The sequence below is a fragment of the Ochlerotatus camptorhynchus genome, unplaced genomic scaffold, assembly GCF_037179485.1.
Source record: "Ochlerotatus camptorhynchus isolate MF236.1 unplaced genomic scaffold, CSIRO-AGI_Acam_v1.1 ptg000022l, whole genome shotgun sequence".
Lineage (NCBI taxonomy): Eukaryota > Metazoa > Arthropoda > Insecta > Diptera > Culicidae > Ochlerotatus > Ochlerotatus camptorhynchus.
Window position 1 is genome coordinate 615,469 of NW_027040514.1, and position 26,853 is coordinate 642,321.

General features: G+C 37.8%; 1 protein-coding gene across 1 annotated transcript in view; it reads right to left on the reverse strand.

The window, feature by feature from the left end:
* Positions 1–318: 318 nt before the first annotated feature.
* LOC135706099 (calmodulin) overlaps positions 319–26,853 on the reverse strand; it is a 151,844-nt gene continuing 125,309 nt past the window's right edge. Inside the window, exon 4 of the mRNA XM_065227766.1 lies at positions 319–1,480. Within this exon, the coding sequence (XP_065083838.1) occupies positions 1,452–1,480 (29 nt within the window). The 3' untranslated portion in view covers positions 319–1,451. The remainder of the gene's footprint in view (positions 1,481–26,853) is intronic.

The following is a 26,853-nucleotide window of genomic DNA, read 5'->3' on the forward strand; positions in this document are numbered from 1 at the left end:
TAGTAGTAGCGGAAAGACACACCTTCCCCAAGAGACAGACAGCCGACCGACCACGCACTCTCTCGCTCCTCGTGTGACAAGAAATAAGAAAACACGACATTTGTTTGGTTTTTTGATGGTTTTTCTTAGATCTCGAACGACTATAAATTACGATTTTAATAAATAGTAATTCACTTCCTGTTAAGTATAACCATTACAATAATGTGTGTGTGTGTGTTTTGCTTCTTTTTCGCTACTGTATTTTTGAATTCTGGTTTTTTGTTTGTTTGCTGAAAACTACGCATGCCAAGCTTGATATTTTTTTTTGTTTGTTTTTCATTTCATTTGTTATGGTTCATTTTCGAACGAAGTAACGTAAGTTCAGTTTTATTATTTTAAAAAGTGGGAAATGTTTCATCATGTTTGTTTTGCTGCTTTCTCAAAATCTAAATCCTTCCCTTTCGCGCTGCAAGAAAAAATCCCTAACCTCACTTTCGGTTCCCGTGCCCCGGGAACCGGACACAAAGTTCTTTCCAATTGTTCTGCTTTATTTAGTTCGAAAAAAAGTACTGTGGTGGTGTGGTGGTCGTGGATTTTTGTTGTTGCTCTGCTCTTGGGAATTTGTGACCGGTTTCGTTCCGTCCGCGTCTCGTCGTCTCGCTCTGTCCGTCCCTCAACCTAACCGTATTCGTTTTCTCCCGTCGTGCTGGTCGTTTCGTCGTTTCTGTGCCGCGCGCCGCCACATGCAAGCAGTGTCACACAATTTGATGACGTCGTGGAATAACAGCCTGACACTCGTGCACTCGCTTCCCCCTTCCCCCCCTCCACAGTTCCTCTTCTATCCCCCCCTCCTGTCCCGCTGTCTGCGCACAAACCCTTTCCTTTCCCCTGCCAACCTAACCAAACAACATTTCGTGTCCCTTTGTCCCGTCTTCGTCTCCTGTTCGTCGTCCCGTCCCGTACGGTCGGTTCGTCCTAACTCTTTCCTTTTCCTTGTCTCCTGTGTCCTCCTCCTCTCTCGCGCTCTCGTGTTTGCCTTTCTCCGGTTCCTTTTTTTAAATTTATATTTATATTTTATTTTTACAAAAATTTACACAAATAGATTAAGGATAGTGATTAACTTTAATTAATGTATTTTCTTTTCTTTCTTCCTTTTTTATTTATCTTATTTAAAATTGTGTTGTTACAATTAATTTAAGTTATTTTCTCCTTACTGTGTGTGTGTTTGTTTTTTTTTGCATTATTTTTTGTCCTTTTTCACTTCTGTGTTTGCTTCCTCCGGTTTTTTTTCTTCTGTTTAAATTTAATTTAATGTTAATTTTTACTTTTACTTTTTTCTCTTTTTACTCTTTTTTTTGTTACTCTTTTTAAATCCATAGCAATAGCGTTGCGCAGCTGGTGTTGCGCGTGGCTACAGTCTTCTTTATAAACAAATAATAATAGAAAGGCGCAATAATTTTTCGACCTGTAGCTCACTTCGATGTCATCATTGTTACGAATTCTGGAATGAGAAAAGAGGGGGAGGAAAATCAATTAGTAAAGCACGATTGGTGTCATTTTGCAATTTGATGTGATTGTGGTGTGATTTATGTAGGTACTTCCACTGCACGCCAGACAGCAGTTCACGCGAATACACGGACACACCGGGCGGGCTGGGTTCATGATCGTAACAAATTAAGTTCGTGTTTATCGTGATCCTGATTTGGACGACCCGGGACACTTATTTAGATAAATTGAGTAAGATAAGCAACGACGGCAACCGGGAGGCAAGGCTGGGAGAAAGCAATTAGAAGCGAACGGCTCATTCTGCCACCCACGTGCGACCGACAATGGCTACCTCTCTGGTGTGCTATTAGTTAGTAAGTATAGTAAAACGCGTTGGAGAAATAGGGCAAGTGAAATACTTTTCTTTTTATGGAGATTAGGAAGGAGTGCCAACCATTGGTTTCAACATGCAAGCATTTCATTTTCGTTGATGGAATTGGAATGAACGATGGGAATGGTAAGGTTTCCCATAAGGAACAGGGCGAGGTTTAGTGGACCCACTTTATGGTAGATGGTAATTTAGGGGAATTATGGAAAGCTCAGATAGGCTAGTCGGTAAAGGCACAGTATTAGGGTAAGCAAACAGACGGAGTTATTTTTTCTACTCAACAATTTAACGTCCAATCACAGACAATCAGACGTAGCCATTTAAATATTTTTTTCGCCTAAAAATAACATCACGTTTGTGAGCATTCGCGAAAAAAAGCTTGCTTGCCAAGTTTCAAACAATGTTGCATACAAGTTCGATAGAATGTATAGAAACGTCAAAGTGGTCCAACTCCAGCGATGTGATGGGGGATTGTCGAAACTAATAATATTATTTGATTTGCCTATAATTTCATAGGAATTCATCTATGAATTTTCCACGAATTTCTCAGGGAAACCTCGACAGAATTATTTTGAAAATAGAATTTGAATTTGAATGAAATTCTCCTCAGAATTTCAAAATTGTCTCTTCAAGGGTCTCCAAAAAATGACTCTGGATCCCAAAATTTATCTAAGTTACATGTAAATTATTCGAACTAGGCACTAGGCCGTAGTGATAGATTGAGCATATGTGTGAATTTGTTTTTATTAATGTTAGGCTAAGTCAGTTTTTTACATTCTTGAACTTGGTGATATTTCTAGCTTCAAATATGGCGTATTTTAAAGATGTCAGATTAAAAAAAAAATCATGGTTCTTGGACATGGACAACATTTAGAGATTCGGACATTCCGAAACACTGACTAGAAAATTATGATGACAATTCCAAATAAGTTTTGAGGAGATTCTAGGGATGATTAAAAACGAATTCTGAGGAGAATTTCAAGGTAATTTTGAGAAGTATTTCAAGAAAATTGCAGGAAGAATTACGGGTGAATTCTAAGGTAGTTCTAAAGATATTGTGAATAGTATTCATGGGAACAGGGCTGGTAGTGGTTATGTGATGTAATAGTAGTGACTTTAGTGAATAAATTACGAAAATAGTGACCAAATAGTGACTTTTAAACAATAATAAAGTAACCATTATTAGTGACATTTATTGATCGGAAAGATATGGTCCCAATCATCCGTTATTCCGGTATTTTTTATGCTTTTTAAAAATAAAACAAATGATTTAAGGATCACATAAATTTGTTATCGAAAATTAAGGATGAATTGAATAAGCAAGCACGTTCCAATTCTAACCTCCATTTTGTAACTTTTAGAGGCACATAGAAAAATGTTCAAAGTACCGATTTTAGATAGCATTTTTTGAAGATATTGGATATATATGAAGCGATGCATTTAGCAACAGTCTAGAATTAAATGTACATAGATCTAAGTTATCCATGAGTATATTAATTAAAGATCCTTCTCTTTTTTGTAGTCGTTATAACGAAAAGGAACTCAAAGATCTGTGACATGATTTTTTTTTCGATGTTTGGACGGATACTAAAGCTACCGGGGGTCAAAAATTATTCAAATTTCTGGCCTTTGAACAAATCCGGAGAACTTTGAGATTTGGGCGTAATTGATTTTGTAAACAAACACGTCAATCGCCGACTTCTCGCGAATCAAAGTTCAATCTCGAAAATTAACCACACAAACAGCTAGAGGAATGATTTGTCTATCGTTTGGGATAGTTTGTTCGCGAGATTGAGCGTTTATTCGTGAGAAATCGGCGTTTGACTTGTCTGTTTACAAAAGCAACCACGCCCATATCCAGTGGCGTTTCTTTAACCTCAATCCACCTGTGCACCAACTCTCAAAACATAAACTATTATCAAAATATTACTTTCAATGAATAGATATCGAGTAAACTAGAAGATTAAATGTATTTTTCAACTGATTCGAGTATGAATATGGCATTAAATCTGGTTTTGAAAGTTGGCGCACAAATCTCAAAGTTCCCCGGAAATGTTGAGAGCTTGAAAATTTTCCTAGATAATTTTTTGACATTATACATTAAACCAACGAGAAAGGTAACTTTTACATGAATATTCAGGTCCTCTCTTCAAAATAGGACTTCAATGACATGGTAATGAATTACACTGGATTCACTGGTACAGTCCACATGTCATGCTGAAAAAGTTAAGTGAAATTCACTTCAGTTTATGAAAATTTTCTCGTCGTATTTGTAATTCAAAAATGGCGATAGAAGAAAGTGCGCATTCATCGTTATTGAAAGAGTTGGAATTCCCAGGCTTCTTCATGTTTTCAAGCGTAAGTTTTATAATTTTTATAGATCAACACTCATTTATAAATTAAAAACAAAATTGCAGAATATGAGTAAATTTCAATTTTTCTAGAATGCAATCAAAAAACTCAAATTAATCGAAATATATATATCTATAGTCTATCACCAATTCACTTTATCAATACTACAAAATCCATTAACATCTACATGTTAATTCCCGTAACTTTGAAGTGATGCCAATTTGAAGATTATCTGAAAATCCGATAAAATTTTCGTGAAAATCAATTGAATTCCATGTGAATCACTCAAATGTAATCTCTCCCCCAAAACACGTAAAATTTACCTGAAAAGTATGATGGAAAATGTGTACGCGCCTATGCAGGTGAATTTTACGAAACTTTTTGTTGCAGTGTAGGTTTGGATAACTTTCAAGATCTCAATGTAAAACAGCCAGAATATTGGGTCTAGAGCTTTTTTTAGAAATCTCTGAAAATTTATGATAGGTCTATGACAATTTCAAGATAAAAATAAATAAAATATTATATTTCGTGAACAGTAAACGTTTGCAACTCTTATTGCCAGACTTTACTCTGAGTTTTTAAAGTCAAATTATTTACTCTCAACATTGGTCGTAAAAAAGTGACTTTAGTGACTAAATTTTAGGAAATAGTGACTTTAGTGACTTTTTGATGAAAAAAGTGACTTTTTAGTGACTGACTTGAAAATAGTGACCAAGTCACTAAAAAGTGACCTGCTACCAGCCCTGCTGGGAATCCAAAAGCAAATCAGAATGAATTTCAAGAAGCATTCCAAGTGGACAGTGATGGATCACTCTTTTTATTATACATACACACTTAAATTTTTTCGCCGAGATTCCAACAGCCGAGTCATTCTGCAATTTATTTTGCTGAGATTCAGTCAAACAATTGCTGAGTCTCAGCTAACAAATAACATTTTGCTGAGATATCAGCTAACAAACAGATATTTTGCAGAGATATCAGCAAAAGTGAATGCCGAAGTAATCGGCTGTTGGAGATTTTACCGAGCTAGATTAAGTGTGTAGGATGTTAACGTAAAAGCAAATATTATAAATTAACAATATGGTTCACTTTCAGAATTCCCATATATTTCTGAAAAGACGGATAAGTAATACCATAGAGGTAACTCTAAGACTAGTAGGTCCCGAAGAAACGTGCTCAACTTTTTGGCTCACCTCTGGTACTATCTTCGGTCCCAAGCTTGTCGAATCACCCCTCGAAACATAGGAAAATCCACTAACCCCTCATTTTATCTGTCAAACTTTCATAGCGAATCAAAACAAACATTGCGTAGTACTAGAATTTCGACTAGAATAGGGTACGTTAATCGATTTGCTTAGGACCAATAGCACAAACGAAGTGACAGACGACTAACTGGCGAAGAAATCAATTAAAATAATGTGGTTCGCTGTAATAGAATTTTCTTAGAAGCTTGTGCCATCAGCCACCAGATGGGCTAGAATTTTTGTTTTGATTTGAACATAGTTGATTTTGTGTGCAATATGATCTTTGACAGTGTGCAAAGAGTGTATCATTTTGTCATTTTTTTTTATGCATTTCAGTTTAGAGTAGAGTGAAAGAGATAGAACCAAAACATTCTAGTACATTTAGTGTTGCCATGTGGTGCAATCCAGTAGTAGTGTTGCCATGTGGTACACTGAAAAATTGCAATAGCAGGTGCGTCACCAAAGTTTTCGAGCCGCTCCGTCTGTCACTTCGTTTGTGCCAATAGGCTATTCAAGTAGTGAATATATTTAAAATCGTTAGTTTCCACCGGTTGATAGTACGAAGTCTGCCATGTTTCACGCACAGTCTGAAGTTTACTTATGGATTTTAACATAGGAGTAATGAACTACAGAGTCACCGTCAATGTCAATTGCATCCAATTGATCGTTAGGTAATTTTCACTCAATGGATTATTGATGAGGATTTCTCAAAATTTAGTTTTCATTATTTATTTAATTTTATCTAGCCTCATGGAAGCCACACGATGAGTGAAAGTGAACTCAATTTTTATCTAACTTTAAAGTACCCATTATTGGGTAAAAAATACAAATTTTAAAGATAAGTGACTTACCTTCAAATTAGCATTTTTTTTATCCATTAATGAGTATCTGTTACCCATTAATGGGTAACAGTCAGTGCTGCAAAATCTCGACAGTACACGGTGATTATTGACGATTCTGCTTTGGTCACTCATTTGAGCTAACAGTCACAGTCAAGACAAACCATGTCAATTGTCAATGACAATGCTGTCAGTGACGAACATGTGCAACCTTGTTTATTAGCTAAATTTGCAACGAAATTAAATGACTTGAGCAAAACAATTACATGGATCCATTTTAGTGAACAAGTATCTACGTCCTGAGCTACTTGGATAACAATAATGTGACACAGAATGTACTAAATTACACTTTTTGTTTCCAGGTGAATCTTTGTCATTGACGAAAAAATGAATGAGATTTTGACGAAGGTTTTTTTGAGGATCAAGTCTGTCAGTGACTATGTGACGAACAATTTTGTCAATATCGCGCGAAAGTCTGTCAATGACAATGACAAATCTCAGCACTGGTAACAGTTACTAATTAATGGATAATAAACTACTTATACTAGTTTAGTCACTTTTCTTCAGAATTGACCTTTTTTTTACTTATAAATGGGTGCTTTCAAGTTAGCGTGTTGGGTACCTCGTTCTCCATGCAGTAACATGTGCAAAGGCATACAAGCCAAATAAGCAATGCATTTAAACGTCGGTTGTTCCAGAATTGCAGAATTAGAAATACTCAGAGGGAGAGATGGGCGGAGAAAACAAAATACAATTCGGCAGCAGGGATTTGTACCTAAATAATCTTGCAACCCTTGCTAGAAGCTAGCATTTCACATGACTTTTACTTTTGATTCGATTTACGTGCAAAATAATAATTGAGTGCATCCCGCATAAACGCAAACCATCACTTGACCTTACCGATAATGGTTATAAATTGTTTATAATCCCTCCTAAACTTTAACTGAAATGGTTTTGGAACCTTACATGAACGTTTGTGTGATAAAGTTTTAACCTTATGTATTATGGTTTTAAGGAAGCGGACCTTACAAATAATGGGTCGTTAAGAACCATTACCATTCCAAATTCTTGTTTTCTCCATACATTTTCGGAAAGAGAACTATATTAGAACGTTTTTACTTATGGTTTAAGAACATTAATGATTATGGTTATGGTAGTCAGTAAGGTCCATTAATCGTTTTGTATTATCGCTCAACTTTACGTGCAATGTATCGCGAACTGATAATTATTCTAAGTAAGCCTACTTGTCGGATTGAAAACTATCAGAACAAAATTTACTCCGTTTAGGCATCTTGATGTCATTTGTGACAACTGCCAAACTGCTCAGTGCTCATAAAGACGATAATGAATAAAAACTGAAAATTTTCATGCAAATGCAAATGGTTTCCTACCATTCCCATATATTCGAAAGTGACTGGCCCTTTGGATGTGGATGATGTCAAAAACAACAAAACATGGTTAATTGAGTACATGGGACTTTATTTACTTTTGGCTTCCCACATAGTACCTAGTTGGGTGAAATAAACTTTTTTTTCCTTGATTTGTTTTCCGTACTGAATACCAATGCTACCGACGCCCGAGAAGCAGCTTCCACACCCACCCTTCGTGATCAGAGGCTATTTTTTTCTTACCGTGTGATTAAATTTTACTCAACAGTGAGTTGTTTTTGATAGCCTTGTTACGCTCAATTTACAGTGTACTAGTCACCTTTCGCGTCACTAGAGCCGCTAGTTTAGGGAAAAATCGTGTCTTGGGGATAATAGAAGAGTGAACCATATTGTTAATTTATAATATTTGCCGTACCGGTTGAGTACCTGTTTCTACATGAGATTAGATTTACGCACAGACAAACAGACATAGCTCTTAAAAGAAAATTCTTCAAACAATATCGTCAAGCGTAGTTTGCATGCACACTATCACCCTCTATCATCCACATTCCCAAGCATTAATGTGCGACCGGAGCATCCTTCGTTCATGCAATTTTTTCACCAGTTGCTTTTTTTCCCTCGTCCTGACAACACGTCAATTGTGTTGAACAAAAACAAAACAGATTGCAAGTCAGTGACGTCGGTTCTACCAAATTTTACGTAGATCTATAGAATTGATTAAATTTGGCAGAAACACGTATCCGTAGGAGATTTCCAGGAAACGCAGTATTTTTTGGGGATTTTTTTTTTGTTTAGTGTCACTTTTTGGAAAAAGTTTCTAAACGAGGATTCATTACCATTACCATCACTTTAATGTGTACACAGCAAACAAATATAATATCCGGAGTTGGTTGGAAATGCTAACATGAAGCTTTAGTGTGATAATTTATTAGCTAGAGAATGATCTTTAGAAGAGGGTAGGTGGATAGTTCCGTTAGAGTACGGCAGTATGAAAATGGAATAGAAGTTGAAAGTGAGCGAAAGGCCATTAATGCGACAGTTTTTAAAGACAGACGCACATCTTTTGCCTAGCCCGTACGATGTACGCGGAGTCTTGAAGTATGTCTCCAAGTCTACTGGCTCACTTAAAGTCTCCGCGTACATCGTACGGGTTAGGCAAAAGATGTGCGTCTAGCTTTAAAAACTGTCGCATTAATGGCCCTTCGCTCATTTTCAACTTCTATTCAATTTTCATACTGCCGTACTCTAACGGAACTATCCACCTACCCTCTTCTAAAGATCATACTCTAGCTTATAAGTTATCACACTAAAGCTTCATGTTAGCATTTCTAACCAACTCTGAAAATCGCTAACTTCGCGTATGAAGTAACATAGAAAACACTTTGAAAATATAATATGTATCAATCAATACTACTCCTTGTACTTCTCATAATGATGTATTGTAACTGGAACATGTATTGTCCAGACTACAGTGTTATAACATGTTACAAGGGTGTTATGATAATTATCAACAAGTAAAACATCATCAAAATAGACTTGTAATAATTACACTACAAGTGGAATAACCAATTTGCAAGATGTTTGGATGTAATATTCATCAACTCTGTATTCGTCCGATTAGTAAGTGGTATGTGTCTCCAGTGGGATCCCTTCACACTAAGATTTTGGTTCCGTGTTCGGTAAATTTGACCGAAATCAGAACAGCTGAATGTTCGGTAAAACTTTGACCTTCATTTTAAAGGCTATTGAATTTGAAAATAATTTTAAAACATTTTCAACCTTGTTTAAATGATCAAATCTTGTCATTTTAGTGGAGATTTAGTTTCAAAGTAGCTGAAAGGCAATAGAATTGAATTGCATAAATTTTACCGAACAGTTCAGCTGTTCAGATTTCGATAAAAATTACCGAAGTCGGCGATAATTTCTAAGTGTGTTGACTATCTTATCATTTTCAAGAGCTGATATCTGCTAAATTGACCTGAAAAGAACTGGCATCACTGACATGTTTGAAATAAGGTACACGGTTAGAAAAAAAGTACCCAAAATTAAGTTCTTTTCACTCATCTCGGCACTATAGTGCAGGAACCCAAAAGTAGGTAAAGCGGGTCAATGTAATTTTCATTTACTTGTGTACAGTTCGTATGGAATTTTCCACTAGCTTTTTAACCAAAAGTAAGTTAGTTGTACCCAACAGTAGGTAAATATGATTATACCCAACGTTGGGTTCCCACACTTTACTACCCCTGTTGGCTGGTTTTGCTCCTTCTTTTTTGACAACATTAGAAGGAGAAAATGAGACAAACTAGTCAAAAGTACACACTTAGTTTTTTTCTACCGAGCTCGGCTGTGCATATCTCGGCAAAAAAAGTTTTACTGAGATCTCAGCAAACAATTCATATGTTTGCTGAGATTCAGCTAAACATTATTCGAGACTCAGCAATCAAATGTCACTTTTGCTGAGATCTCAGTTGAACTTTTTTTGCCGAGATTTGCACAGCCGAGCTCGGTAGAAAAAACTAAGTGTGTAGGTAAAAGTGAACTGGCCGTTGGGTACTTTTTTCTTACCGTGTAGCTTGCTTTACGCTTCAGTGGCGCCACCAAGACAAATGCGAGCACATTCCCTACTAAAATCTTATTTGCGAAGTATGTGATTGTGAGAGTTATGTCTGTTTGTCTGTGATTTAAGTTTACCTAGCTTCTAAGTGAAAATGAACCTACACACTTAGAAAAAATCATGTAAATTTAAGTTCCCTGAGACTGACATTTACGAGCGTCAATTTTGACATAAAATTGAGTCATAATAGACGCGAAATTCAACTCAATCAAACGTACTTTTCGTCGAGTAGAGCACTTACGCCTCATCCTTTATGTCAAAGATGGATTCCGTCACGTGTAAAATTAGGTATTGTTTAGTGTTCCGGTAGGCAAGTAGAATGTAATTGACATATTTTCGCGAACGTTATTTTGGTTTTGATCGAAAAAAAAAAATTGCTTTTGAATTTCCAAAAATGTATGACGTCCCTTTTCACCTTAAGGACAACATGGTTTTGCCAAAGGAATTCCCTACCAAAAGAACTGAAAACTCGTAGATAGTAGTAGTTTTTATGTTCGTCCATATAAAGCTGGAACATCATCACCAGCCAAAGGAAATCAACTTGACCGGTGGGAGTTGAATTTGCTTGCATACATCATTATCAACAGTCCCGGTCCCCCTTCTACTGCTTAGGGTCTAGAGAAAGGCAGCAACCAGGATGGTATAATATTGATATGAATATCATTAAATGGACTCGTAGAAGCAAAAGTGATGAGCTCCCACTTTCTGCAGATGGCACTCTTCAATGCAGCTGTGCACCGCAATAATAGTACGCCCTATACGAGCGGCAGAGTTAAGTGATGTTGGCTATGCAAATCTCGTTTGTTTACAAATTCTTCGGGTTGTTGATACCACAGCAATTTTCTGCACTAGACGAACCGGTGGTGGTGGTCGTCGTCATATTGATCACACGACCAACGGCCGCGGGGGTGGGTGTTGAGCCAAATTTCACTCCTATCACGTGCTCTCGGCACTATGTTTTCTTATTCCTCTCGTCACAAGACGTCTCACGGTGAACAAGGTTACAATCAACCTGTCCGTCAAAATTAATACCAGCGCTTTCCTTGAGCACTTTTTGCCATGTCCGGTGCAGACGGCATGGCACACCCCGGTACATTGTAACGCTTTGTTCTACGGTGAAGGTATGTGGTGCTGCTGCTGCTGCGGTAGCAGCGTTTGAGTCAATTTAATCAAGTTCCGGGGGGTGGGTGGCATGGTTGGAATCTAATCTAACATCGAAATGGGTCTGCTTTCGTTTCGGAATAGCAGAGATGGACCTCGCTGGTGCCGACATTGATTTATGGCGTCTTAGGAGCAAAGCCTTTTCACCTGGCCAAACGGAGGGAAAGCTTCAAGGTAATCCAACTGGAAGGAAAAGTTAATCAGACTAAGAACCTTGACTGACAAACGGTTCATTGGACAGGAAAGGGTACGAGCGAATTTCGTGCCGGCTGTCATGAAATAGCAATGTCACTGACCTCAGTCAGAATCGGAATCCGCGCATAAAAGTGAAATGATTCACTCTCTCTCTCTCTCTGCCAAACATTCATCGGTGTGACACCTCGTCGTCGTCATCACACACCAACTAACAGCAGAGCCGTTGCGACTCGGGGGGAATCAAGCATGTGAGTTAATTACAAGAAATTAAAAATACGAACTCGCAAACGATGACTACTACGAGGAGCCAACGATGCCACGCCACATCCATCGACCATTACCACTCACAACTCTAGCGTCGCGTCGCGGGTTGTTTTGGTCTAGATCGGCAGGGCACGTGATTTCGCTGCAGTGAAAACATTACCCAAACTGTCCATCCATGTGATGGGCGAACCGCCAGGAAGGGGGGCGAGACGACGATCAACCATCCGAAGATACTTTATTTGCGATGACGCATTTCAAGTGCGATCGAGTGCGATATCCCAAGTAGCTAAGCCTATCTACTACACCCAGCTGACCGGTTCATCTCCGATTCGCGCGCGGGATTTATTAATTGCACAAATAAATAGCTCGAAGGAGGAGTGCCGTGGATAATCTATTTCCAACAAACAGTCAGTACACGATCCCACCACCTCTTCCCCCCCCCCTGTTGCTGCAATCGAGTGCGAATGTACCTTCTACACAGATGTGCTGCTGGCTACGCTCGCTGACTGCCTGGTGAGAGCTGAGATGAACTTCGAGATCGACGACGACTACGACGAAGACGGTGTGCGATGGACATACATAAATAAACCGTACAATTTTAGCTCTAATCAATATTTATTTTTCCCGAAGCGATTTTTGCTCTCCTTAACAAGCTTGCCTCTATCAATAAGGTAACGAGAACGTTGTTGCAACGACGTCGAACCCACCCATGTGACTGTGGGTCGATCAATGAGAAGTAGGAGGAGGAGGGCGTGTTCGGGATTAATTGTATGTAAAAATAATAATCACGTGCAGCAGTGGTATCTGATCAATATCAAACGAAGGATGAATCGAATCCACGGGGAAAGGGAAATTCCAGAAGGCGCATAAATTTGATCCACTTCCAGCCTGCCAATTTCAGTGTTAACGATGGAAAATTACAAGGCCGCGCTACCAATTTCACACGCCTCCGCAAAAGAAAAGAAGCTAGCAGACCAGAACGAGTGAAACTTGAAACCTTCTCCGCTACCGACTATCAAAGAGCCCAAGTGCAAGTACTGGCTCTAGAAATATACCGACCCAACATAGTTACCTTACACTTCAAAAGCTGAAAATGATTGAAATACCTTTCGTTCCCACCATCCGAGATAATAATTTTGCATGGTCCGTTCCGTTCTTCACTTCCAGAAGCTACTACGACGATGGCGCCGGTGCAAGATGGGATGACGAAGGATGATTGCGAAATAGTTGTTCCACACCAACACCCCCCCCCCCCCCCCCTCATCTTGAGAACTCTTTCAGTCTGCTGCGCAAAAGTTTGGGCGTGTATGTGAGAGTAGCGATAATGTCCTTTGATCTTCTCTCCTCAGTGAATTTCCTCCACGTAGTTCGAAAATAAGGACATTCTAATCAGGGATGCCAGATTTGAAGATAATTTAAAATGAAGGCTTTCGTTTAATTTTTAATTTTTGCTTTACAAATTTTTGACCTAATATTTTAAGTTCTTTTTTTTTAAATAGTTGATTATGGATCATGTAATCCAAATCTGTAGTTCTTTTTTCTAAAGATTTTTTTTTTCGAAAAACATTCAACCTTAATACAAATCCACAGGGCTTTACTGACAATTTAGATTAGCTGGAGATCTGTTGAATAGTATCTGATCAACTTGCCGTCCAAGCAGAATATCTAAAAGACGTTGTTTGAATTTTTGATGAGTTGAAGATCTTTAGAATAATGATTATCAACAATAGCCCGATCGAAGTAGGCCGCGCTGCGAAAATAACGTGTTTTTGTTTTGCTGCATCGTTTTCGTTCTAGTGAAAATGTTATAAATTTACAATTCCATTTTTAAAAAGTGTTAATTTGAAAGTACAGAAGTGATGTTTGAAAGTGCATTAGGTGAACATTTTCAAATTCTTATCCGTTGCATGTGGTGCCGACTGTTCTAACCTACGCGTAGTTACGCTCAGCTAAGTTTATTTACCTTTTCGTTCCTCTGTCCGCGATAGGAAATATCCATCTAATTAAAAACGATCATTTCAAAACTTACTAAATACGCGTCAACTAAGTATTGCACTACTGCTTGATTGAAAGTTTCAGTACATTATCAATGGTGTATATATATTTTTTTTTATTTTTTTTTTTTTTATTTTTTTTTTTTTTTTTTTTATTGGTATCAAGCTGGAGCTGCGTGACAGCTTAATTTTCAAGACTTGACCCATTTGAATAAATTTTGCTTCTATCTTTGACAATACAGCAGAAGGACTATCCTATGTTGGCCGCTTGAACACTGGATTCCGTATGTATTGTTTCAAGATAGTTATAGAAAAAATGCTGTGACGTGTGCGCGTAGATACATCCGCGTAGTAAACCGATTGAATAAGTAAATCCGTTTCGAACGAAATATCTAAATTATGTAAGTTACGAAAACCGCGCGAATTCCGAAAGCCGTGCGAGACAACCGAAGCGAGAAAAAAAAGGCTTATTATCATTTAAAGAGTGCCACCAAAATAAATGTGATAGCCTATGTTGGCAAGTTGATTAATTTTGGTTTCCTCCTTAGATATTCTACTTATTTACTACTGAGCTTTGTATCAAATTAGTTAATTTAAAGAACGTATCAATCATTTCAAGATTTCGCGACCGCACCGAACAAATTCTATAAGCTCAAAAGCGTTTGACAAGCTCTACCGAATTGCGTATCACTTCTGCGTAAGCTCCGTAGACGTAGGCGCGTTGAATCCGACAGTCGGCAAAGGTTTAACCTGTACCAACACCGCTTAAGGAACGACCTCGAGTCAGTGAAACCGTTTATAGCTAAACATCTAAATTACGTAAGATACGAAAATCGCGCAAATTGTGAACGCCACGCGAAACAACCGTAGAGAAAAAAAACAACTTATTATCACTTAAAGAGTGCCACCAAAATAAATGTGATAGCCTATGTTGGCAAGTTGATTAATTTTGGTTTCCTCCCTAAATATTCTACTTATTTTACTGTTGAGCTTTGTTTCAATTTAGTTATTTTACCGCACGTATCAATCATTTCAAGATTTCGCGACCGTACCGAACAAATTCTATACTACAGAAGCTCAAAAAAAAAAAAAAAAACTTTTTGGTGAGCTCTACCGCATTGCAAATCACTTCTGCGTAAGCTCCGTAGACGTAGGCGCGTTGATTCCGAAAGCCGCGAAAAGTTAAACATGCATCAATAACACATAAGGAAAGATCGATTTTACGTATGGTTTAGTTCATAGATTAACATTGATTGCTGTTTACAAATGTAAGTACTTGAACACTAAGAAATAAGTTAACTCAAATGCTTTAATCGCATATATAAGAGATTTCGCGTATTGAGAGAATTATATAGTAATCGAGTACAACAAACTCAGGGGAATACAATACCTCCAAAAGTTTAAAAGCTAATAACTGTCACATAACTCTACCTTTACTTTTTTCCTAAACTATTCCTTTCCTTGTTAATCTGCTAAATGCTATTGGTCTGCCTGCGTTTTCTTTTTTTTTAAATTCAATACTAAATAAGAAGATTTATTCTACAACTATAAAGGTTAGTTGCCTCCCTAAGCGGACCACCCGCATCCTAATTCTTTTGTTAATCTACTTAATGTCATTAAACTTTCTGAAGTTTATTATTTAAATTCATTTGATGGTTATGATATCTCATTAGTCTAAATTAATAAATTATTAAAAGCTCTAAGTCACCTAATCAATCATAACCCATGCTTTATTAAGTACCTGCACTTGTGCTTGTAATCTAAAATTAAACGTGTTTCAAGTACTTTTGATTTTGACCTATACCTATTTATTATATCTTAGTTCGACCCAGGTGACACCCTCAAGTGACTAAAATGCTTCATTTTGAAGTTAGTTTCCTAGCTGATTTTAAATTATATAGGGTATATGCTCCAACTACGCTCACACGTTTCCACTATGTCGTCCCACAAAATTACGTATGGATATATCACAATAGAAGCACGCAACAGTGGAAATCCCGAGCCATAGTTCAAACATTTATCCCAAATCAAAATGAAGCACATATAAGATTAGTTACAATACCATGTACAAAAATGATGTTTAAAATTGTTCCCTGAGTAATACTTCAATGAAAACAACAATGAAAGCTTGTCACGCAAGTAGAAGGAGTACCGTTGGGCACTTTCTGAAATATTTCAATAGTATAATTCCCTTGCAAACCCAAATAAATCTATCTGCGTAAAAATAAATAAAATAAGAGTGATTTGCGGCAAAACCCGCCAGTATCACACCCAACGTCAGTGCCTATACGTAAGCGTACCACGACGCGGCTCTCAATAAAAGGAGTAACAAGTGTGATACTATCACTGCTGGACTAGATCTTTTGTTCTCTCATGCAGTGGTTTATCAGAGAGGGGAAGCTCAGTAATCCTCATTGCCTGCCCATGGCGCCATTCTATCGCGGCATGAGCCAGCAACGTCGGCCACAAACCCACCGTCTCCAACACTCCACTAGCATGAAATTAAGCCCGCCCACCAACAGCAAGGTGCAAAAACTAGCCAAGGGGAGGGCAGTACATTATCAATGGTGTATATTTGCATCGATAATGTATTAGAGCGGGGCTTATCCTGTGTGAAAATAGCTTCGGAATGCTTGCGTTCTTGAAATTGGCTATTGTAGCTGCGTTAGAGCTGTCACCTTCTAACTCCCGGGTTCAAGCTTCTTGCATTCATTAGAAATGATTGCAGGCAGATTTTATCCATAATGCCACTGCACAGTGGTCCAGAATGCAGATTTAGGTGGAATGATATGTTTTGAGCCTGAAATTGAAACTTTAGACTAAAAGTCTCTTCTACAAAGTTGTTCCTTATAGTTAGGCCCTCATTTTTATGACAATGAATTCTAGGGTGGTTCCTATTATCATTAAAATAAAAAATCTAACTTTTTTGTTTGAATAAATTAGGGTATACATTCTTCGGCAAAGTTATAGCTAAGCTAATTTCAAGCAACTTTGTTGGAATTAACTTTTTTGTATCTCTTAAATTGGCCGATTTAGAGCTATTTTCTTGAATTGAGTTAGGGTGACTCTTAAAAAAACAGTTTTTTTTTGCTCTATTTTTCTTATTTCGAATTTCTCAGCAAAGGTGTCTTCAGATAACTTTTAGTTCTTAAGAAGGCGCAAATTTTTGCTGCACAAAGCTTGTCAATATCTTTCGCCGATCAAGAGTTATTGACGTTTTTATACTAAAAATATGCACTTTTCAAATGTTAATATCTCTGGTTGGGGCAAACAAAAAAAAAAGTTTTTTTTTGCAGCATTTGAAAGGGCGTATGTTATTCTCAATAATATGAAAAAATTGGAGGTATGTTATTTTTTAAACTCGTATAAAATCAATTTGAATTTATTCATATTTTTTACTATATTTGAGTATATCTTTTTTATTAGAAGAGATACAGGCAACAAATCTAGCTATAAAACATTCGTCTTAAAGAGTTATAAAAGTCTCTAGAAGATGACTTTCATGATAAATTTCAAATAAAAAAGTTATTGCTAAAAAACTATTTTTTCCAGGAACACCCTTTGCCGAAGAATGTATACCTTAATTTATTCAAACAAAAAAGTTAGATTTTTTATTTTAATGATAATAGGAATCACCCTAGAATTCATTGTCATAAAAATGAGGGCCTACCTATAAGGAACAACTTTGTAGAAGAGACTTTTAGTCTAAAGTTTCAATTTCAGGCTCAAAACATATCATTCCACCTAAATCTGCATTCTGTACCACTGTGCACTGTCAGACAGCGGGAGTTAGGCCAAGGACGAATCTTCATTCTAATCTACGATTCCACATACTATTAATAACCTTTTACACATCAGAAATAATTGTGCATATGTTTAGGATCAACAAACATTTTCAGGCGCAAAGGATCGAGCTGATAACGTTTCTTAATTCCAAAATCTGAAGACTGTTTAGAAAAATATGTTTAGGTAATGGGCAGCAACAACGGACAGATAAACTACTTACAGCTTTTATTTATTAAATGCTTGATATAACGATTGCCAGCAACGTCGGCTGGGCGTATCCTATGGCTTACCCGAGCAAAGTCGTTTAACAAAATGAAAGCAAATCGATATTAAAATGTGCAGTTCCTATCATAATGAAAACTCATTTTGGTTTCAAATGTTGCGATATCATATTGTGCTTTCATTATGCAGTCAAGATTTTTTAAATGAAAGCAACTTAACTTGAAGTTCTGCTGTTTACGTCTTGTTTCAAATTTAATTGAAATTCATTTGTCGTTGAACTAATGATTTTTGTTTATTTGATTTGTTTAACACATTTTAGGTCATTCGTGACTTGCCCGGGGTGAGATTGGAGCCCAAGTCTTTCAGCTTGAGAGACATGAATGGTAACCATTTACTCCAGGCCCGTATTCAGTTAAACATTATGAATGCAAAATCAGTAATCAAATTCATTTCATTGAAAGCAGGATTAGTTTTCCGTTTGCTTCAACAGTGTAAAATGTTGCTCTCATTTTTGCTGTGTTAACCGTTAAGTCAACCAAAATGAGATCAACTGGAGTATTCAAAATAAGTTACATCATAACAGCACATTTTGATTTTAATTTGATCTTCAGCTTTGCTCGGGTACCCTCCCTACTAAAAATCCACCCTTCCCGTGACACTTATGAGGGGTCGTAGAGTTCTGTGCATCTCTCTTAAGTAAGTGTCGGACTAACATTCCTCCCCTTTTCCCCACTAGATGCAAGGACGTGGCCAGGACAGCTCTGGTCTGTTGGAGGGAGACACATCCTTTATCTAAGAGGTAGTAATTAATCACAAATTACTATCTAACAGTAACGGATGAAGGTGGGTCTCCTTCTTAACAACAGTTTGGAGCTCGTACTACCTACGACATTATGCTATGCTATGCTAAGCTAGTTAAAGATCTTTAGAATAATATTTGATCAACCTGAAGTCTGCTCCTAATCTGGAAGATTTTTCTTAATCCAGAATGAAGAGAACTTTACTAACTTCTTCTTCTTCTTTTATTCGCATTTAAAGCTTATTGCTTATCGCATACAGTACTGTCCCGTTTTTGTCAGCCCCATCTGAAATTTTAGGCTGACAAAAACGGGAAGCTGACAAAATCGGGAAATTTTCTTTTTCAATACTTTAACCATCAAAATGATTTTGAAATCAAGTTTAACCATTTGTTATCCACTATTAATGGAATTACTGATATCTGTTTACCATTCTTACAACAAAGGGTACAGCAAACGTCCCGAAAAGTTTGCGTACGGTTTGTTGAGCCGGTACATACTGTTCGGTTTCCTTAAATTCCGCTTGTTTTTCAGCGCTGCAACCAAGGCTGAACCTCCATATCTCAGTGTCAAAGTAAATATACTAGCCAGAAGACCGTCTCTTGCTACTGCTTGGTCCCGAGATGTTCGGTATGATTCTGGCTACCGCGTTGATGACCTTCGCTCCCTACTCGTAGGCGTATTCTACGTGGCTATTGAAGCCAAACGGTCGTCGACCATCACTCTCAGGCATTTCAACACGCACTTTTAGGTTATTGCGTGCTCCTCAACGGTAATCTCTGACCGCTGCAGCTCTTTAAAGTGTCTGATCAATATCACTTCGCTTTTGATGTTAGCTATCTGCAACTTCGCTTCAAGCATGTCGCCAACTTTTCCATCTATTCCAGCGTCTTGCCTGTTACCGTAAGACAACGTCGTCCGGAAAGCCAACGATCTCAACTCGTTTGAGTAGCTTCAGCGTTAGGCCGCCGTTTTAAATCACGTTCCAGAGCGTTGGACCAAGGATGGAGTCTTGTGGAATTCCCACCGTGATCCTAATCGATCTCTGTCCCATATTTGGCTCGTAGATTAGAACCCGGTTCTGGAAGTAGCGCTGGAGCTGTTGAACGTCGATCGTTATCACGGCGTAATATCGACCTCCTCTCCACTTCTGTTTCGACGCCTTCTTGGCTCTCTCGACAACTACTGTCCGAATTGCATCCACTTTTGCTCTTCCTTTTCGAAATCCGAACTGCCTCTCCGACAATCCTTGCTCACTCTCCGTGCATTTCGTCAACCTGTTTAGGATGATCCTCTCCAAGAGTTTCCCGAGTGTATCCAGCTCGTTGGTGACTTCGTCGTTATCTCCTCTCCGTCTCCGTACGATGTAGGTGGCCAGGTCGTTGGATCGTGCTTCGAGAAAAGTCCTTCCACGATGCCTTTCAGGTTTTCTAAGCATATTTCAGCGGGGATGACTTGACATCTGATCTTCGTCATCACGACACGGTGTGCGTCGTTGGCAGCAGCGTCTCGACCGAGCTCCAGTTGACAGTTTGATTTGCTCTGCTTTATCTCTCGTTTATGTGCTCGGAACATTCCTCTCTGTCTGCTTCTGTTCTTGCTCTCTGAACACGTCTTCTGGCTCTGAGACAACTGAAGGCCGTCTGTTATTTAGCTCCAGTTTCCTCGGCATGGTCGTGTCACATGCTCTCCCTAACGATTCTGTCAACTCGTCTTCCACTTCAGGTCGCAAGTTCTCGTCCACTGTACTGCCACAGGATTCCGTTGGCCGATGCCATATCAAATTGCCTGATGGTCACTATGGGTATTCACACATTCTCCAATTCATGTTTTCCACCAGCGACGGACTGCAGTCCGCGATTCCCCCTCTCTGCGAAAAGGGCTGGTCGTGCCTTTATTGAACAGCTTAATTTCCAGCTTCGCCAGAGCTTCCAGTAGAATGTGCCCACTTGCGTTGATAAGCATTGAAGTCTCCTCCGACGACTACCGGTCTTCGTCCGATCAGCTCTTCGGTAAGTCCACCCAGCGTCTCGTGGAACTGCTCCATCCTCCATCGGGTGCGTACCCGAGCAAAGTCGGTTAACAAAATGAAAGCAAATCGATATTAAAGTTTGAAGTTTCTATCATAATGAAAACTCATTTTGATTTCAATTGTCGCGACAGAAGTCTGATATCATATTCTGCTTTCATTATGCAGTCAAGACTTTTTTAATCAAAGTAACTTAACTTGAAGTTCTGCTGTTAATTTCTTGTTTAAAATTTGATTTAAGTTCATCGGTCGTTGAACTAACGATTATTGTTTATTTGTTTTGTTTAACACATTTTAGGTCATTCGTGACTAGCCCGAGGTGAGATTTGAGCTTAAGTCTTTCAGCGTGAGAAGCATGGATGCTAACCATTTACGCCAGGCCCGTATTCAGTTAAACATTATGAAAGCAAAATCAGTAATCACATTGATTTCATTGAGAGCAGGATTAGTTTTCCGTTTGATTCAATAGTGTAAAATGTTGCTCTCATTTTTGTTGTGTTAACCGTTAAGTCAACCAAAATAAGATCAAATGGAGTATTCAAAATAAGTTACATCATAACAGCAAATTCTGATTTCAATTTGATCTCTAGCTTTGCTCGGGTAGTACTTGTATATGAATATTCCGTTAATTTTGGCGATCACGACTTGTATTGCAACCATCCCAGCTCTATCCGCTACCTAGTTACCTTCATCGGGAGGGACTCGATACAGTTGTGCAGTGTCGCAATACTTGAGGTTTATTTGAGTTACCTCTGTTATTGTTGTGACAAAACAATGTAGTGTCATTTTGAGCGAAATGCTTGAGAATTCATGCTTAAAAACCAAAAAGTTCAGCAAAATCTTCAGGCTGCTAAAATTGGGAAAGCACTGTATTAGCTTATTGCGTGCTGAACTTAGTGTTCTAGATGCACTTCTACAGTTATTAATTGAGAACTTTCGATGCCTGTACCATTTTTGTATTAGTATAATTATATGGCAAGTACAATCATACTTTCACACATTCAACAGTTGGTAGTGTTCACTCGGCTGTCGACAGAAGCAGACCACTCTCAATGTGTGTCACGCGATCGTCTGTTTACTATGGTCCTCCTCATTGTTCTTCATCAGCAGTTCTTTCAGTCGATACGTTGTCGACTTTGGAAAGCAACCGTTTCGTGATGAATGTGTGAGTGCTGACCACGTTTTGCGTCCATTGCTGCAATGGAAGCGCTCTGACCCCCGATGGCAATACTGCCATACAATGAAAGCGGCTCTCGATCTGATGGAGAAGGCTTTTTGGATAGCGGAAGATAAAGTGTTTATTGTGTTGTTACATGTATTGTATAGTGAACAAGAATTCTCGGCTCTGTAAAGTTAATTCGGTAAAAACATTCAACAGTTCGAATCATTTTACCAAAAGTTAAACGAAAGGATTATCAGCTCTTTCAACAATAGTTGTTCTATCAAACGGTCCTCCTCTAGCAGGGATGTACCGTGGTGGAATTCTAATTCGGAACGCCTTCGCCGCCGTGTTCAATAAGGCGAAAATCACTTCTGATTGGACACAGTACAAGAAATCTTTATCTGAATATAGTAACGAAATAAGGAAATCTAAGAGGCGGTCTTGGATTCGAATGTGTGAAAGCATAACCAGTATTCCGGAAGTGGCAAGTTAACAAAAAAAAAACTCTTTCGAAAGATCATACGACAGAACTTGGTAATCTTAAATGTCTTGATGGAGGTTTTACCAAATCTCCTTCTGAAACTTTAGATCTAATGATGGAAACGCATTTTACAGGATCAGTCTTGTGTGATTCTGTTGATGAAAGATGTTCTACGGTTCTACGGAGACCTCTTAGGAGTCTCGAAAAACAGGAGACACCACACCAGATATAGCTGATGAAATCTTCACTGAGGCCACAGTAGGTAATGCGGTGAGATCTTTTCAACCCTATAAATCTGCAGGTGTGGATGGAATATTTGCCATACAAATTATGGGTTTGCCATACAAATTATGAGAATAAATCTAAGGAATTTGTGAGGAGAAATGCCACTGAATTCTTAGGAGACTTTCACTGTGAGCAGAATTCCAAGGAGTGAGATTCAAAAGGAGAATTTCAAAGTAATTCCGAGGAAAACTAAAAGAAAATTGAATAAGGAGGATAGCTTTATTGAAATGTTGAGGAATATTTCAATGGAAATCAGAATGGATTATTCTGAGGTCTTAAGACCTACTTGAAAGTTCCCAAATTTTTCCTGAAGTTAATGAAACTGCCTTGAAGTTCTTTTGTAGTTTGAGAAACTAGCCGGACGCTCACAATACTTCTCATCAAATTCTTAAACTTCCCTGAACTTTATAGGACTTCTAAAGTTTCCTCAATGTTTCTATCGTTGCCTTGAAGTTTCGACAACTTTCCTTAAGTATTATAAGCGTTATAAACGCTCACTTATTTTCCCTGAACTTATCTATGGTTTCCTGAAGTTCTCTAAATTTGTTTAATAATCCGCCAAATTTTCTGATAAATATTCATAACTCCCTGACGCTTTTGACGTTTTCAGATCAATCATAGAATTCATGGAATACCCCATAATTCCACGGAACTCCTTGTAGGTCTCTGCAAATTTGCTGCAGTTAATTGGATTATTCTGAGGCTATCTGATCGTCCTTGAAGAACTCGGAACTTCGCTGAATATCATGAAACTATCTAAATTTATAAGAAGTTCTCTGGAACTTCTTGAATCACTGCTTGCTAAAAGTTCTCGCATTTTTTTAATTAATGGAACTTCGTTGATTTTCTCTAATAAATTTAACTAAATTTTCGCATTTTTTAAAAATTCTTGAAATCTCCATAGAATAACAAGCTTAAAATACTCTCACGGTTTCCAGATGTTCATATAATTTTTATCACGTTCAAGAAATTATTTCAGAGCTTTGCTGAAGTTTCCGGATATTCCCTGAGTTTTTCGCAACTTCTTTAAGGTTTCTACAATTTCCTTGAAATTATTTAAACTGCCCTTCGATTCTCTAATCGATTCTCTAATCTAATGTTCTCGATCCTTACCTAAAGCTCTCAATTCTATTGAAGATCTCGATTCTGCTCGGAAATAAATGGAATTCCCGTTAACACCTTTAAATTTCCCTGAAATTCTCTGGACTTCTGTGAACAGGGCTGGTAGTGAGGATGTGATTTAATAGTAGTGACTTTAGTGACTAAAATAACGAAAAAAGTGACCAAATAGTGACTTTTAAACAATAGAAAAGTGACCAATAGTGACATTTATTGGTCAGAAATATATGGTTTCAATCTTCCATTGATTTCGATTGCCACTTCGAGAAATTTTATAAACTCACAAACTCGCATTTTTCATGTTTCTAAAAAATAAAACAAACGGTTTATGGATCCCATTATCCTCAAAAAAATAATATGAATTAAATAAGCTTTTTTTTAAACAAACTATTTACTAAGTTGATATTAGCATTGAAAGCACACATTGATGATTAGATCGCAAAATTGAGGCACAGAGAAAAATGTTCAAATTCAAAGATGTAGACAAATTTTGACAATTTTATTAAGACAGTCAATTTTAAATATCTAGAATATTGATGAAGCGATGCGATAAGCGATTAGTATTTTAATTAGAAAAATCGTTCTCCTATTTGTAGTCGCTATAACGCACTGGTCGTCTCCATTCCTTCCAAGAAGAGAATCTTCTGTAACACAAGGAAACAAATTCATAACTGTGGGACATAGACAACTTTTCTAGATCGCAGTTTTCAAAAACCTCTCGTTACTGTGGATCGAAGAAAATTATCCCAGATGGAAAGATCACGGACATAAAACAACATTTGAATGCGTCTAGGTCTAAAAATCTCGATCGTGAAAAATTAGGGATTTAGGGATGCATTTTAGAGTTTTGGACAAAGGGGTAAGTCACTCAGCACATTGTGCCGAAACTAGATTCGGCACAGCTTGGGCACATCCATTGGCACATCTTCGGCACAATTTCGTAGGCATTGGATCATTTTAAATAAAATGGAAGCACTGCTAGACAGCTGTCATTGAAGTTGTTCACAACATTATTTGATGTTTAAGGGGGAAATACACTTTGATTTTTAAAAAAAATGCATTTTTTTGGCTTAATGTTCCTTGGGATGTATATTTTAATTTAGAAAAGACTCCAAGTCCGCCAGAATATTCCTTACCGCTTTACGAAGCGATTTCCTAAAACATGTACCGGCGCACTGAGAGAGCAATTTTATCTTTAAACACGTTTATCTCGAAACGGGGTTTTTCAAACTGGCGTGGGAAATAACTCTAACCAGTTATCTTAAAATTTGGATATCGCCTAGGTTTTCTTGTTCAGAATTAAATTCTGCTTAGAAATACGTATCCACATTTTCGATTTTGTCAAAAATGGATTTTTAATCCACGATTTTGTAAGCATTTTTAGGGTGAAAAAATGGACTTTTTTTTCCTAAGGCCACAACTTTTGAAAAAAATTATTTAAAAAAAAAAATCGGAATACGTATGTCTAACCCAAATTTCATTACTATCAGGATTTTTGTTCGATTTATGTTCCAGGATCACATGGAAAGGAGTATTTTCCCACGCCGTTTTCCGACTTCCGCGCGAGGACGCCCGCGCGACCTGGTGCACCGGCCACGGGGAGACGCCAATCGAGTTCAAAAAAAAATACAAATTTTAGTTCGAAGGATGACTAATAAATGGGTTATAACATATTTGCCCTCCCTGAGTGTGTTATTGCTTAAAAAATTAACGAAAATGCATTACTTTTTGGACGTTCAAAGTGTACTACCCCCTTAACTGTATATTCAGTAACATCCTCTAATTGAATATACCAGAAGAACTCAGACCAGCAGTTCAAATATAGATCTAAATACGAAATGTAGGTTTTAGGGTGGGCTCAAGAGACAGAGGCAGTTAATTAGACCTCATTAATACCCTTAATTCAAATAATGCTGCAACTCACACCAAACAAACTACAGAAGTCTATTCATCATCCTCTATAGTCGATCTTGAACCATGTTCCCCACCGGTTCCAACTCTTTCCGGCCGCTAATAGACCGTTGCTTTTCACATCATGAAAGGCTAGGGTTCTGTTCTACCTTTGAGGGCATTATAAAACCCTAAAACACAGAACTTTTATTATCCTATGAACACAAAACACCAAAATTTCGCACACCCGCCACTTCCCGCGTCATCCTCAATCCGATTTATCCCTGCGATTTCAAACAAAACATTCAAGGTGTCAGAAATACCGGGTTGCCGGGATGGGTATTTTACAAACAATCGCAGCTTGCTCTATGACCGGCACAACTGGCACACCTGCGGCACACTGACAAAAAAGATGACCCAGGATTGGTGTGCGGAGTGACCTACCCCTTGGTTTTGGACCATTTTTTTGGCCTAAAAATTCGAGATCTCTAACACAACCAAATTGAGAAAATTACAATCTGCGAAACCTCTTACAATTTGTGATAGGTCTATAACCAATTCGAGATCAAACAAATAAAAATATTAGTGATTTCGTCAACATCAATTTTACAGTTAACATTTCCGTTTGTTCGCAACTTTTCTTGTCCGTCAGAATTTACACGCATTTTTAATGACACACATTTTTTACTAAATCAACACACATGTTTTACTAAATCAATCTGTGATTTGATGTGAGTTTTTGAAGTATTTTTTTTTTACTCTCAACATTGGTAGTAAAAAAGTGACTTTAGTGACTAAATTTTAAGGAATAGTGACTTTAGTGACCTTTTGATGAAAAAAGAGACTTTTTAGTGACTGGCTTGAAAATAGTGACCAAGTCACTAAAAAGTGACCTGCTACCAGCCCTGAGTGAAGTATCTGGAAAATTTCTGAAGTTTTCATAAATTCTCAGAAATTCTCGGAACATCTTGGGGGTTCCGATTTTTTTTCAGCACATCATGGAACTATCCTGATTTCCACTTTTTTATTCCTGCTCCAAAAGTCTGGGCTAAAGCTTCGGAAACTGCTCTTAAGATCTGAAATTCCCCAATAATCTCTAGCTTTTCTGAGGTACTTAGAACTTCTTTAAAAATTGCACAACACCCCTAATGTTTTCTATATTTCTCAAGTTCGCTTGAC